This window comes from Thamnophis elegans, chromosome 9, assembly GCF_009769535.1.
Source record: "Thamnophis elegans isolate rThaEle1 chromosome 9, rThaEle1.pri, whole genome shotgun sequence".
Classification (NCBI taxonomy): Eukaryota; Metazoa; Chordata; class Lepidosauria; order Squamata; family Colubridae; genus Thamnophis; species Thamnophis elegans.
In genome coordinates this window covers 66389703-66404279 of record NC_045549.1, presented here as the reverse complement: position 1 = coordinate 66404279, position 14577 = coordinate 66389703, and the positions used below count along the sequence as shown (strand labels likewise).

Sequence of the window (14577 nt, the reverse complement as noted above, 5' to 3'; positions counted from 1 at the left end):
TTTATATTTTTTTTTAAAAACAAACTAGGAACAAACAAGGACAGGGGATTTCCCACCCCCACCCCCCAAAAAAGCCCAGGTGTGGGATTGTTCTTTTGCTGATCTAATATTTTTTGCAAGGGGAAAAAAAACCTAATAATCATATCAACCATTCGAAATGATGCAGAATTGATTTACTTGGCCCATTGGATATAAATGTGGGAATTCTTAACTGGCAGGGGAGATATCTTGAACATGATGGCTAACCTTTTTACATGCCAAAAGCGCACCTGCACCTATAATGCAATGCGCGCATGACCCCTCCTAGCACCCTGCCCCCCCAGCACATGTGATACTGCACAGTGATGTGCGGGGAGGTTTATGGCTGGTGAGGCACTGACACAAATTTTTTTAGACTTGTGGACTTCAACTCCCAGAATTCCACAGCCAGGCCATGCTCAGTGCCTCATCTACGTCAGGAATTTTTCGGCTTTTAACCCTTGCTTAACTCTGCTCGAGTGATCATAAAACGCCTAAAGTCAGACTAGATGAGGCACGTCGTTCTCCTGCCTCCTCCTCTAGAGGGCGCTTTTTAGAGGCTTTTTTAAACAGTTAAGCACTAAGCAGAGTCATCCATGGTGACTCTGGCAGCAACTAGCTCAGCCTTTTACATTTTCTTTTCTTTTCATGATGACGCCTTCCCTGCCTCCCCTGACTGCACGTCACTTCACCCGCACTCCCCCCACCCCCTGCACACGCGCAGGTTTCCCATCACTGATGCAGATGCTGGAGAGTGGGAATGTAAGATATGAAAGACTACAAGAAATTGCTTTAAGATTGTTGTGAAGTGATGAACTTACACATCAACTACTGTATACAATTCCCCAAATGGGGCTTTTTCAAGAGGCAACTGGACTTTCTGAAATTTTTTTTAAAGACATTTTGCTTCTTAGAAAAGATAGGAAAAAAACCCCAGAAGTTCCAATTTGCCTCTTGAAAAAAACACCTTTGAGGAAGAGGAAGAGTGGAGGAGAGGTAAGGGAAGAAGAAAGAGATAAGGAAAGATGGGTGGAAGGGAGAGAAAGAGAAGGAGAGGAGGGAGGAAGGGAGAAAAATAGAAGGAGAGAGGGTAGGAAGGGGAAGAGAGAGGGTAAGAGTAGGAGAGAGGTAAGGGAAGAAAGAAGGGGAAGGAGAGGAGGAAGGAAGGAAGTAGAGAAGGAGGGGAGAGAGAAAAGAAAGAGAAAATAAGGTGGTGTCATAACAGACGCTTGGGATCGTAAACAATACAATACAAACTGTACTCTATAATCTCTTAAATGGAATAACAATAGTATAAGATTGGCAAAGAAAAAGAATAACCATGTGAATGTATACCTAGAATTGTATGTAAGAGAATAAATGACAGTAAGAATATATAGCACATTATAGATAAACAATATTTGGTTATAAATAGCTAAGTATAAATAAATAGCAATAGCAATAGCAATAGCAGTTAGACTTATATACCGCTTCATAGGGCTTTCAGCCCTCTCTAAGTGGTTTACAGAGTCTGCATATTGCCCCCAACAACAATCCGGGTCCTCATTTTACCCACCTCGGAAGGATGGAAGGCTGAGTCAACCTTGAGCCTGGTGAGATTTGAACAGCCGAACTGCAGAACTGCAGTCAGCTGAAGTAGCCTGCAATGCTGCATTTAACCACTGCGCCACCTCGGCTCTTATAAATATAGAATTATACATAAAAATGGATAACGAATAAAGAGACCATGAATGTAAGATAGAAAGGTATAGAAAGGGAAAACACTAACTGCAAAGAAACCGATACGGAACTGCTGTATGATGTATGATGGAACTCCACGTTCCTATGTTGTCTTAAGTCATGTGTTTGTTCTTGTTGATGTGTTTATGTGTGTAAGATAAAAACTTAAAAGAAAAGAAAAAACACCTTTGAGACAAACCATGATCTGGATGACTGACAGCCCCCAGAGTCACCTCCCGTATAAAATCATTCACGTTCAAAAAAGTGAACATTTGAACCAGCCCCGTTTTTAAAAATGAGGAGCCCAAATATCCAGCGAACTCAAGGATACGTTCCACTCGGCTTTCATTATACAATATATTTATTTATTTATTTTCATAATATATTACAATTCTTTCTACATATCCAGGCTATAAATACCGCGATTGTGCCTTTTACATTTTTGTTAATCCGTGGCTTTGTTCTGCTTGACGTATTAAACAAAAAAATACAAAACCATGAATGGAAAATATAAAAGTAACCAAAAACAAAACACGTGTCAAAATAGCTTCGTGATACTTTCCGTAAAGAAAACTCTTTCAATGTATCTCACATGCTGTGTTCTGGGCTCTGGGTGACCAAATTGTGGAATCTTTCCACTTAAAAGTTCCATCAGAACATTCTGAGCAGCTAGTAATGGTAGAGGGTCTCCTGCTTGAAAGGGGGTCGGACTAGAAGACCTCCCAGGTCCCTTCCAACTCTGTTATCTCAGTGATAAAACTGGTTTTATGGACCATTTTCTTGGCTGTGCTACAAGAGGTTATTTTATCAAAACATGTATTACTTTCCAAAGTAATTACTGTCCAAAAAAGTCATACTGTATGTGTCTGCATCTTAAGAACCATACAACATCGATCAAGTAAAGAAATGTTCACCCACATTCTTTGGTGAATAATGGTTAAACTCTGGAATGATTTGCTAATTTTAAGCCTTTCTCAAGCCTATGGGGGTTCATTTCAGAAGGAAGCCTTCTTTGAAAGAATCGAAAATACATCAAGGCACTAGGCACTAAAAACCGAGCTTTTCACAAAGGCAGTTGCCCTGATTTTCAGTAGCTTTTAGAGGCTTACTTTTAACAGCAAGATTTAGACAGGAAGGGTCCTTCAATGGAAGAGATAAACATGAAAGAGGATTTATTTAGCAAAGGCAGGGGCTCAGAAGTGGTATTTAGCAGCTTCTGACCAGTTCTGGAGAAACGGTAGCGGAAATTTTGAGTAGTTCGGAGAACCAGTAAATATCAATTCCGACTGGCTCCACTCCCATCTATTCTCTGCCTCCTGAGTCCCAGCTGATTGGGAGGGGATGGGGATTTTACAGTATCCTTCCCCTGCCACGCCCACCAAGCCGTGCCATGCCCATCAAGCCACACCAACACAGAACTGGTAGTAAAAAAATTGGATCCCACCACTGCAGGGATTGTACTGTTAGACACTGTCTTAGGCTCCAGAAGTGTGTCTTAGACCACACTTCTGAAATCTCATTGTTGACGAACCCAAAATTCAAAGCAGCCTATAGACAGCCTATTTCCATCTTCATGTAACTGCATAGAAAGATGGCCTCCTTATCGGATTTTACAATGTTTTTGCATTCCAACCGAGGGTGAAACGGTTGTCTAGGACTGTCCAAAAATGCCTAATATATCTTCAAGCTCTCTCAAAGTCTTGCATTGCCTCCACGGGATTCCTTATTGCAATTTTCTTCTTTTTATAATAATAATAATAATAATAATGGGAAAATTCATGTTTTTCTCCCCTCCTGTATTCTGGGTATGAATACAATGGGTTTCAGGACGAGGCAGTGTTTGGTACAAGTTCCAGTTGTCGCCGGTTTTTTTTTTGAGAAGTCCTTATACAGACTGCGAACTCAGAGAGATAGCAGGGCCATAGGCAACGAAGGAGGTCTGAGAAGCATCGTCCCTAAGCATTAAGAGTTCTGTTTCCTCACTAGGATACATGGCAATGTCCATGTCATCAGAATGGTAGCCTGACTGGTAGCCGCTGGTGGGATTTGAAGCTTCAGACATAACAGATTCGTTGCTTTTGCTGGAAATCAGCCCACTGGAAAACAAAAAAAATAAAATGGCTCGTTTTGCACCACAGTTCAGAGTATCTGTAATGGTGTGTGGGAACGACCTTGGGGGACAGAACTAAGAGATCCAGAATGGACAACTAGCATATAAAAGATGTTCTAGCCCTGGAGTGGGATTCTACAGGTTCGGCTGAACTGGTAGCTCCAACTCTCAGCTGGGAGCTAACTCGTTCACTCCAACTTTCAGTTGTGCCCGCCCGCCCATCTCTACACTATACTAATTCTATATTCCCTTTTCTGAAGCCAGCTGTTTTCCTCCCCAGCAGTAATGTGGAAGGTGATTTATCTGTAAACTGCATGCAGCAAACCGGTTGTTAAACCAATAGGATCCCACCACTGGTGGGATTCAGCCAGTTCGCACCTATTCGGGAGAACCGGTTGTTAACTTTCTAAGCAGTTCAGAGAAGCGGATGTTGGAAGAAATCTCCTTTTGTTTTTTTCCACTTTACAGGGCTAATCCTGTAAGGAAGGCAGGAAGGAAACATTCTGGTGTTGTTTCTAGCCTAATCTTTATTGCCCTGCTTACAGAAACTGCCTCTCTGGTTAACCCTTACTACATTGTAACAGCTAACACGAAGCGCCCATCTACATGAGTGACGTTGAGTTGGCCAGGCCCACCCAGTCACATGACCACTGAGCCCTGCCTATCCAGCTGGTTATTAGGGCAGAGAACCGGCTGTTAAATTATTTGAATCCCACCACTGGATCCCACCCCTGTTCTAGCCCACAGAAGGAGAGGAATTATGCTTTTCTGGACTACCTGTTAGGCCTGCGGCCAGTTCCTTTTAGGATCTTTGGCCTGCCACACTCTCTCTTATTTTACTATGCTGCTTCATTAGTGGGGAATTGGTAGGGGGAATAGTAAGGAGTAGAATGTGTTGTTATCAAAATTAAAAATTCCTTTCTAGAAACCAAGGTCATCTTTTGTTTCCCTACACCTCTCAGCCTGACCGGAACTGGATGGGTGGAACTGCCAGCGTGGCATGGAAGATTGGACCATGGGATGGACTTGTGGGTGTGGGGGGGGCATGATCTTGAACTTTCAACTGGATGGGGAAAACCAGGAAGCTTTCAGATTCAGGTTTTCCCAGATGTGCCAACATGGCTGTCTTCATAAATTGGCACTTTGAGGAATACTTTGCCTTGGACTCTGATTTAATTTTGGGTGATATTTGGAACTACCTCACAGGGCTATCAACATGGGGTTTTTGCCTGGGCCGACAAATATGGAGGACATTCTGCCTGGTTTGGTACAGGAGCCTAACGGGACAGATAGCAGATAGAAAGGATTGTACAATTGCAACCAGCCTGCCTTCCATTGAGGACTGGTTTATTGCAAGGGTCAGAAAGAGAGCTGAGAGAATATCTACAGACCCGTCACATCCTGGACATAAACTGTTTCAATTCTTCCCCTCAGGATGGCGCTACAGGGTATTGCATGCCAAAACAACTAGACACACAGATAGTTTTATTTCTTGAGCCATCACGCTGCTGAACACTTGATTCTCACAGCACTGTCTTATGTCTAAGTATATTTACGCACGTTGTATGGTCGAAGTATTATTATTATTATCATTCCCATCTTCTTTACTACATCTTCATATTGGTATTATCATCATTATTATGACTTGGCTGTTTTGCTTCTACACTTGAGAGCTTTTGCATTGGAGACAAACTTCTTGTGTGTCCAATCACACTTGGCCAACGAAGTATTCTATTCTATATTCTATCCTATTCCGTGTGGATGAAACACAGGGACAGATGGAGAAGCATCTCCATCTATCTGGGATGTATCCCCCTAACTGCCATTAGCAGCAAATAGTCTATCAAATTGCTAGAGAGAGAGAGAGGGAAAGGATGCTGGAATAAATAAACACAGGATATAGTTGGACATGTGATTCCCAAAGTGACATTGGAACCCCAGGAAGTCAACATGCAGGTGGACAGTTTAAGCCTTAGTTTGTGGTATTGTGTGCTGACATTTTCTTCCACCTCCCAACATCTTACAGCAAAACCCTAGAGTGTGGCATCATTGATGGAACATTACTGGGTAAGAAGAATAAATCTGTCCAAAAGAGAAGTGGATAACACTAGATATTTCCTCTCAAGTAGAGAATTTAATTTATTTATGTATTTATTTGTATATTTATGTATGTATGTACAGTATCTCCTCCCCCCCCCCCCAAAAAAAGACTTAACTGGAAAATAAGCTGTAGCATGATTTTTTTGGATGCTCACAATATAAGCCCTACCCCCCCAAAATAAGCCCCAGTTAAGCTCTTCAGGGAGATGGATGCATTTAGTACTGTATTTCGCTGAAACGTAAAACCTAACCAGAAAATCTTTTGGAGCAGAATGATGGGTTGGCTGAGGGACAAAGGAGAAATGGAACATTTTCTTAGCTGGAACCTATGGGATATGTGGGCGACAAGGAGAACAGCAGGGACTTAAAATGGGGGAAGTTAAATAGCAGCTGTTAACAATGGGAACTAAAAGTGAACATGGGTATTGTAATAGATCCCTGAACTTTGTAATGAGAAGATGCTGGTTAAGAGACTAAACAATGAGGAAGAAAAAAAAGTTGGGCTGTGAATGACTGTCACCGTGGTGGGGGGGGTTGTATGTTTAAAGTTGTATTTGTATTTGTATGTCTTATTTTTTTAAAAAATCTATAACCAATAAAGATTATTTTTTTAAAAAAAAAATTTTTAATTTTTTTTCTTTTTTTCGGTCTTATTTTTGGGGAAACACAGTATGTATGTATGTATGCATGTATGCATGTATTTATTTATTTGTGTATGTATGTGTGTATGTATGTATGTATGTATGTATTTATTTATTTATAATTTTATTTAGCTATTAGTTATTAGTTATTAGTTATTAGTTATTAGTTATTAGTTATTAGTTATTAGTTATTAGTTAGTTATTAGTTATTTTTATTTATTTTTATTTTTATTTTTATTTTTTTTATTTATTTATTTATTTACTAAATTTAGTTTCTTCCCATTTTACCATAGGATAACTCTGGGTGGCTTACAGGCAAAAAATTAACACCAAACATTGAAATCTAAGGACACATGGGGAGGGCGGGGCGGAGTTGATGGAGGTAGGATCCATTGTTTCTCGATCAACCATTCCTATTGTGCTGTTCCCCCCCTTTAATTTTTTATTGGGTACTACCTTGATTTATTTATTTATTTTAACAAAATGGGTGTAATGATTGTTTCTCCAGATTTACCTGAAGGGCAACGCCAATTCTTTTGCTTTCTCTTCTAACGCCTCTAGTTCTTCAGACGCGAGAATCATCCCACTGTCTGTCTGATTTTCCTGGGGAAAAAACCAGGGAGAGGGGGAAAGGCTGTTTTGACAATCAATGGAAACACAGGCAGACAGTCAGATGAGATGGACCAAAAGCACCCCAAAAAAGAAGAAGCTATAAAATGAACTTACATCTTGAACCACTTTTATGGTCGGTTCCACAGGCACAGATTCAAAGGTCTTGACACTCACAGGACGACTGTTCCTTCTACTTCCTGTGCGATGCTGACTAAAAGAAAGAAATAAACCTCTTGTTAGCGTACCGAAGCTTAGTAAAACTGGATGGTCAACATTTCACTTGCCTTCTGCAATTATTACCCAAAGGAAGCTTGCAGGCTACTTCTGCTGCCTGCTGGTTGCCTGCAATTTGGTGGTTCACTCCTGACCGGCTCAAGGTTGACTCAGCCTTCCACCCTTCTCAGGTCGGTAAAATAAGGACCCAGATTGTTACGGGAGGGCAAAATGCTGATTCTGTAACCCACTTAGAGAGGACTGTAAAGCACTGTGAAGCGGTATATAAGTCTAAGTGCTATTGCGATTCTACCCCTCTTCTAACCCTAATTATATGAGCTACAGTAGCGCAGTGGTTAGAGTGCGGTACTGCAGGCTACTTCTGCTGACTGCTGGTTGCCAGCAATTTGGCAGTTCGATTCTCACCGGCTCAAGGTTGACTCAGCTTTCCGTCCTTCCAAGGTGGGTAAAATAAGGACCCAGATTGTTGAGGAAGGGCAAAACCCTGATTCCGTAACCCACTTAGAGAGGACTGTGAAGCGGTATATAAGTCTAAGTGCTATTGCTATTGTGCAACTAGCATCCCACCAAGCTGTGATCGTCAGCAATTTTGACCCCAGGCATCACTCAAAAATTGCCAGAATCTTGTATGATTTGAATTATTACAATTTTATCCAGTAGACAGAGGTACTTCCTATGGATTCAGTCGACCCCTTGCTGCATCTAAATGCTATACGGAGTCTGAAACCTGTATTAGATTGCATGAAGGGTTTGTACAGGGGTGGGTTTATGTGCATGTGTGAATATGTGCATATTTAGTGTCACCCTTTTCTGTCCCGAAAGGCTGCTTCTTGCACAGTCATAAGTCACATTTTTCATTGCCTTTGTAACTTTTAACAGTCACTATATGAACGTCTACTGCAATGCGCTCTACATGGGGCAGCCTTTGAAGAGTATTCGGAGACTTCAACTCGTCCAGAATGCAGCCGTGCGAGCGATTGTGGGTGCACCTCGGTACACCCACGTTACACCTATCCTCCGCGAGCTGCACTGGCTACCGATCGGTCTCCGGATACGCTTCAAAGTGCTAGTTGTAACTTATAAAGCCCTTCATGGTATTGGACCTGGGTACTTGAGAGACCGCCTGCTGCCAATTACCTCCCAAAGACCCGTCAGATCACACAGGGTCGGCCTCCTCCGGGTTCCGTCTACCAGCCAATGCCACCTGGCTACTACCCGGGGGAGGGTCTTCTCTGTAGCAGCTCCGGCCCTTTGGAATGAACTCCCCGCGGAGATCCTGACCCTCACCTCTCTCCTGGCCTTCCGGAAAGCCGTCAAAACCTGGCGGTGCTGGCAGGCCTGGGGTTGATGAGTTCCCCTCCCCTCTCGACTGGTATGGCTGTGTGATTTTCGTGTATTTTAATTATGTGTACTGTTGTTTATGTTCCCTTTCCCCTTTGAGTTGTTTGCTGCCCTGAGTCCCCCCTGGAGAAGGGCGGCATACAAATAAACCAAAACTGCAAAAAAAAACTGCAAAACATCGAGGACTATGCGTAATGCAGTGGATCCTTGTGATAATGTGAGGATGGTGTAACCCTGGTTGAAAGTTCATCAACTTCCCACACCCTCAGTGTGTGGAAACTGCAGAACTCTCCCAGCAATAGTGTCTCTGTTACATGGACGCTGAAGGCATTTCTGGGAAGTTAAAAAAAATGTACACAATTCATTCATCTATTGTTTACTGACTCAATAGTCACCTCGTCTCTTGGATAGGACACAAACTGTTCTCATTTAGTGTGATAGATTTCACTGAAATAATGAGCAACTCAAATGCCTTCCTCCTCTTTGTTGCGATCCCCACATCACGTGTCAACCTTGGGAAGGAATTGTTGAATGCTCCCAATGGAATGCTCCGACTATTACAAACCTTGTTTGCGACATGGTGTCACAAGGGAACAGAGAATCGTGTACTTCCTCTTCTTCCTTGCAGGAAACAGGTGACGTTGGCAAGGAGAATCCGGAGTCTTCTTCCGTATGGAGCAACATAACTTGGGGAAGGACAACATAGTCTTTACCATCCTGGTGTGAGAGACAGACAAAAATAGGTTTACTTTTTATTATTAATGAGTGGAGCAGACGAAGGGGGGAAAAAACCCTCAGGGAGTTGGTGGCGGTTTGTAGAACAGAGATGGGGAACGATGGCCCCTTTATGACTTCTGGACTTCAACTCCCAGAATTCCTGAGCCCAGCATGGCTGGCTTAGGAATCCTGTGCTGTGGCCCGCCAGCGGAGCTGGTGGCAGACTCAGACAGTGAGGAGGTTGGGGAGGAATATGGGCCAGTCCTGGAGTCTGGGGAAGGCTCTGATGAGGGCTCTGTGTCGGAGGCAGAGAGGGGGCTAGAGCCGTATGCCACTTATCAGCTGCCTTCAGAATCAGACATCAGTGAGGCAGACAAACAGCTGGAGCCTGTTCCCGATGTGTGCATACACAGAGCTGCCAGGAAAAGGGAACAGCTAAGGAACAAGGGACGACTCGGGAATAAAGGCACAGGTGGACGGTGAATGGCCCCTCCCAGAGGGAATAAAGAAGAGCAAAAGGGGAGGGGAGTTTGCAGGAGACAATTCATTCAATTCATTAAGGTGAATAGCTGTCCCTGACGTCTTGCCAAGTAATTGCTGCTACAGCTTGGAGTTTGGAAGATATCGGCCTGGCAACTCCCCCAGCCTGATGAAGGTCTGCAGTTGTGAAATCTCATGAAAGACTGTTTGATGGGACTTTGCTGGAGAGGAATTCCCTTTAACCTAAATAAAAGAGGTTTTATCGGGACAAAGAGTGTGCTGCATGATCTTGGGAAGCCTAGGTCAGAACATCCTGGCAGCTGAAATCCACAAGTTATAAAAGGCCATCATTCCCCATCCCTTCTGTAAAACATTTCCATACCTTGTGAACATTTGCTTGCAGTAAATTCCCTAAGCTCTCCACCAAATCTGAGAAGGTTGGTCTTTGTTTGGGCTCACCGTGCCAGCAGTCCAACATTGTCTGATACCTGGAGGATTAAACCTACTATAAATAAATATGTCCCAGAATAAAACCCATTTTAGCTACTTATTTTTTCGAGTTTAGTATATTTTATTTTCATTTTCATACACTCACATGTATACACCATATAGTATTAAACAATAATTGCATCAATTCCTCTTGTCAACAATGCCCCAGAAAATAAAAGTCCAATATATCTCTTCCATTCTCCATACACCTCTTTCTTCCACCACCCTCCAACTTTCTATCTTCCCTCCATCATCCCCCTCTACCCTACTTCCCCTCGCCTTCTACCACTCCTCTCTCCAAATCCGCTCCCCCCCTTCCTTTTCGCATTCCCCCCCACCCTCTCTCCCATCCCTCTCTACCCATCTTTCTTCTTCCCTACTCCTCCTCCCCTTGGTGTATTTCCACTATATGTTAATGTACTTGGCTTATCCTATTTTTAAAGAAAAATTAAAGAAAAACAGTATACATGTGAAGTCATATTGCATTGAGATCTAACACATCGTATCTAGCCTAAGATATATCCCTCCCTCCCCCCACCCGACCCCCCGACCCCCCCACCTCCTCCCCCCCCGACTTCCCAGAACCCATACACGGTATAGATTTTCAACAAACACAGTCTAAAATCTATTGAGAAAAAAGAAATAAAGAAATTAATAACATCTCTACATTGATCTTAGCTTCTTCTTGCTAAGCTAACTTTAAACAATTTAAATCATTCCTGATCTTAAGCATAGGCTAACTGGAATTTCTTGGTCCCGTATTTATTTTGTATATAGTCAATCCATTTTTTCCAGTCTCGTTTATATCTCTCATTTGAGCGATCTTTAAGATATGCCGATATTTTAGCCATCTCGGCTAAATTTGTAACTTTCAATGTCCATTCTTGAGTTGTAGGCAGGTCTTCCTTCTTCAAGTATTGCGCCACCAACAGTCTTGCTGCCGTTATTAAGTGCAGGATCATTCAGCTACTTATTGATGGCTTTTGTTACAAGGAATAAAGGAAGAACGGGAAAAATTGATTTGCTTGGTTGAGCTTTGCACTTTCTACCCATTAACATCAAAACTGTGTTGGCCAACTAATGATTGTGTTTTATTTTTATTGGAGCATTCCTAAATAAAAGGGAACAAAATGAAAGTATGGTCAACCTCTGTTAAAAAACATGTTTCCAACAGCAAAAGTTCTTACATTTCAGGCGTTGTATAATCTGGTGGCCTCATCCTCGTTCCTTCTTTCAATCTTCTGCAGAAATCTTCATCAATTTTTACACCTGGGTATGGCGAGGCCCCTAAAAAAGTAGAATTCTTTTTTTTTTTTAAAATGCCTTAAAATTCGGGGCTCATTGTTCTGCTTGTCTAAACTTCACCAATATGAAAAATAGTTTCAAGTTTAACAGGTAGATCACTTCAACCAAAGATAGTGAATCCCACCACTTCAGCAGTGGTAGGATTCAAAATTTTTTACTACCAGTTACTACCATATAGGTATCTCCAGCATAGAAAGAATCCATAATAAATTTAATGCGACAACATTAATTTTCTAAAAAAAAATATCTGGATATTGTTTTGCTATACATTTTCCAACCAAAACATGTGAGTCCTGTAATGGCATATAAAAAGTGTGATAATTTATTTATCATCATGGTCCAATATATTTATTTCAGGAGGGGAAGATGTCTTCATGTAACAAAACAGACCCCTTCGCTCCCTCATTTTTTGAAACAGTTTCCTGGGTGTCAAGCACCCCAAAAAATGGGGTGTAATGTTTTAAGAGGAATCCTCCAAAATTAAATGACAAGGGGTTCCAGACCCATTACAATCCATGGAACATTTGATCCAGTGGTGGGATTCAGCCAGTTTGCACCTATTCGGGAGAACCAGTTATTAACTTTCTAAACAGTTCGGATAAATCTCATTTTGTTTTTTTTCCACTTTACAGGGCTAATCCTGTAAGGAAGGCAGAAAGGAAACATTCTGGTGTTGTTACTAGCCTAATCTCTATTGCCCTGCTTACAGAAACTGCCTCTCCGGTTAACCCTCATTACATTGTCACAGCTAAGGTGAAGCGCCCATTGATCTGAGTGACATTGAGTTGGCCACGCCCACAGTCACATGACCACCAAGCCCCACCTACCCAGCTGGTAATTAGGGCAGAGAACCGGTTGTTAAATTATTTAAATCCCACCACTGATTTGATCAGCATAATAATACGAACAGGAAACAAACTCATGGACACCATCATCACCTTGTGGGGTGGTGTCTGGACAACTGAATGGAGCTGAGTGTTTACTGGCCAGACACCCTTCCTGTCACCAATGCGGAGCTTTGTTCAGTAGATATATTCTCAATGTGCCCAAAGAGAGAAATATCTGCCTCTGCTTAGGATCGAACCCACAGCCTCCTAATTGTGAGGCGAGAGCTCTACCTCTACGCCACCACATCACAATCAAACTCACAGACATAATTGGGCGTTATTGAAGGTCTTGGATTGTATTAGGTAAAGTTTTCCCTTGCACATATGTGCTAGTCGTTCCTGACTCTAGGGGGCGGTGTTCATCTCCGTTTCTAAGCCAAAGAGACAGCACACTCCAAAGACGTCTTCATGGTCATGTGGCTGGCATGACTAAACGCCGAAGGCTCATGGAACACTGTTACCTTCCCACCAAAGGTGGTCCCTATTTTTCTACTTGCATTTTTACATGCTTTCCAACTGCTAGGTTGGCAGAAGCTGGGACAGGTAACGGGAGCTCACTCCATCACACGGCGCTAGGGATTCGAACTGCCGACCTTTCTGATCGACAAATTCAGGATCTTAGCCACTCAGCTACCACGTCCCTTGGGTTTTATTAAGGAGACACAAATAAACATATTCCAAATATGTAAATTCCTACTTAATATTCACATTTTTGTTCTACATTGCTGGAAAAATAGGTCTCTACAATGACATTTGTTTATTAAAAATAAACAAATACGGTTACATTTCAGTAGTCTTTAACGTTAAACTTTGAGAAGAATTAGCCAGCAAAGACATCTGACTTACCTAATGAAAATATCTCCCACAGCAGCACACCAAAAGACCACACATCACTTTGAATTGTGTAAACGCGATCAAAAATGGTTTCTGGAGCCATCCATTTAAGGGGTAGTCTAGCCTAAATAGTTAAGAAACAATGTTATATATCTAAATTTCATATCCAAATATCTAAATTTAACCAATTTTGTTGTATTCAAGTACAATGACGATCAAGATTATACTTAAAATGCCATCAATCGATGACAAGAACATTGTTGTCATAGTAACTTCCATAAAAGTTAAAGTTATAGCATAGTAAAACTTGAAAGCTTGTAGTAAACTGATTGCAACATGTTTGCAAATCAGTGAAGTGGAGGTGGGATTAGGGATTCAGGATGTCATGGTTAACTTTTTCTGTTCAGAAAAAAAAAACAGTTGCTATCAACCTACCTTTCATTGACTGCACGAGTCAAAAAGAGGGTTGTGAAAATAACTACAGACCCCTCACATCCTGGACATAAATTGTTTCAACTTCTACCCTCAAAATTGGGCACTGTACACCAGAACAACTAGACACAAGGACAGCTTTTTCCCGCATGCCATCGCTCTCCTAAACAACTAATCCCCACAGCATTGTCAAATTATCTACTAAGACTGTATTACTATTATTCTTCTCTTCCTTCCTAGTACCCAGTGATGGGATTCAGCCAGTTTGCATCCCTTTGGGAGAACCAGTTGTTAACTTTCTGAGCAGTGTGGTGAACTGGTTGTTGGAAGAAATCATTAGGGCAGAGAACCGGTTGTTAAATTATTTGAATCCCACCACTGCTAGTACCTATCTCTTTCCACTGATGAATATAACCATCTTGCTTGTAGCTTTAAAATTTATATTGTTTTAGAGGAAATATCTGAGATGGTAAACATTATTTGAAGATGTAGATGTTAAAACAACCGTAATCAAAGGACATGCTGCATGTGATGATGGTTTTTTTTTTCTCTCTTTTTTTTTCCATTCCTTCTTGGACCTTTGTTTGCCCTTTTTGGCCTCCCCCCCTCCCCCTACCCTTTTTTTCTTTTTCTTTTTCTTTTTTTTCTTTTTCTTCTC

General features: G+C 41.8%; 1 protein-coding gene across 1 annotated transcript in view; it reads right to left on the bottom strand.

Annotated features, from left to right (window-relative positions):
• Nucleotides 1–3117: 3117 nt before the first annotated feature.
• KDR (kinase insert domain receptor) overlaps nucleotides 3118–14577 on the bottom strand; it is an 87360-nt gene continuing 75900 nt past the window's right edge. Inside the window, exons 24-30 of the mRNA XM_032224580.1 lie at nucleotides 13500–13611; nucleotides 11649–11748; nucleotides 10355–10460; nucleotides 9341–9492; nucleotides 7315–7411; nucleotides 7103–7191; nucleotides 3118–3833 (exon numbers count right to left, since the gene is read on the bottom strand). Of these exons, the coding sequence (XP_032080471.1) occupies nucleotides 3623–3833; nucleotides 7103–7191; nucleotides 7315–7411; nucleotides 9341–9492; nucleotides 10355–10460; nucleotides 11649–11748; nucleotides 13500–13611 (867 nt within the window). The 3' untranslated portion in view covers nucleotides 3118–3622. The remainder of the gene's footprint in view (nucleotides 3834–7102; nucleotides 7192–7314; nucleotides 7412–9340; nucleotides 9493–10354; nucleotides 10461–11648; nucleotides 11749–13499; nucleotides 13612–14577) is intronic.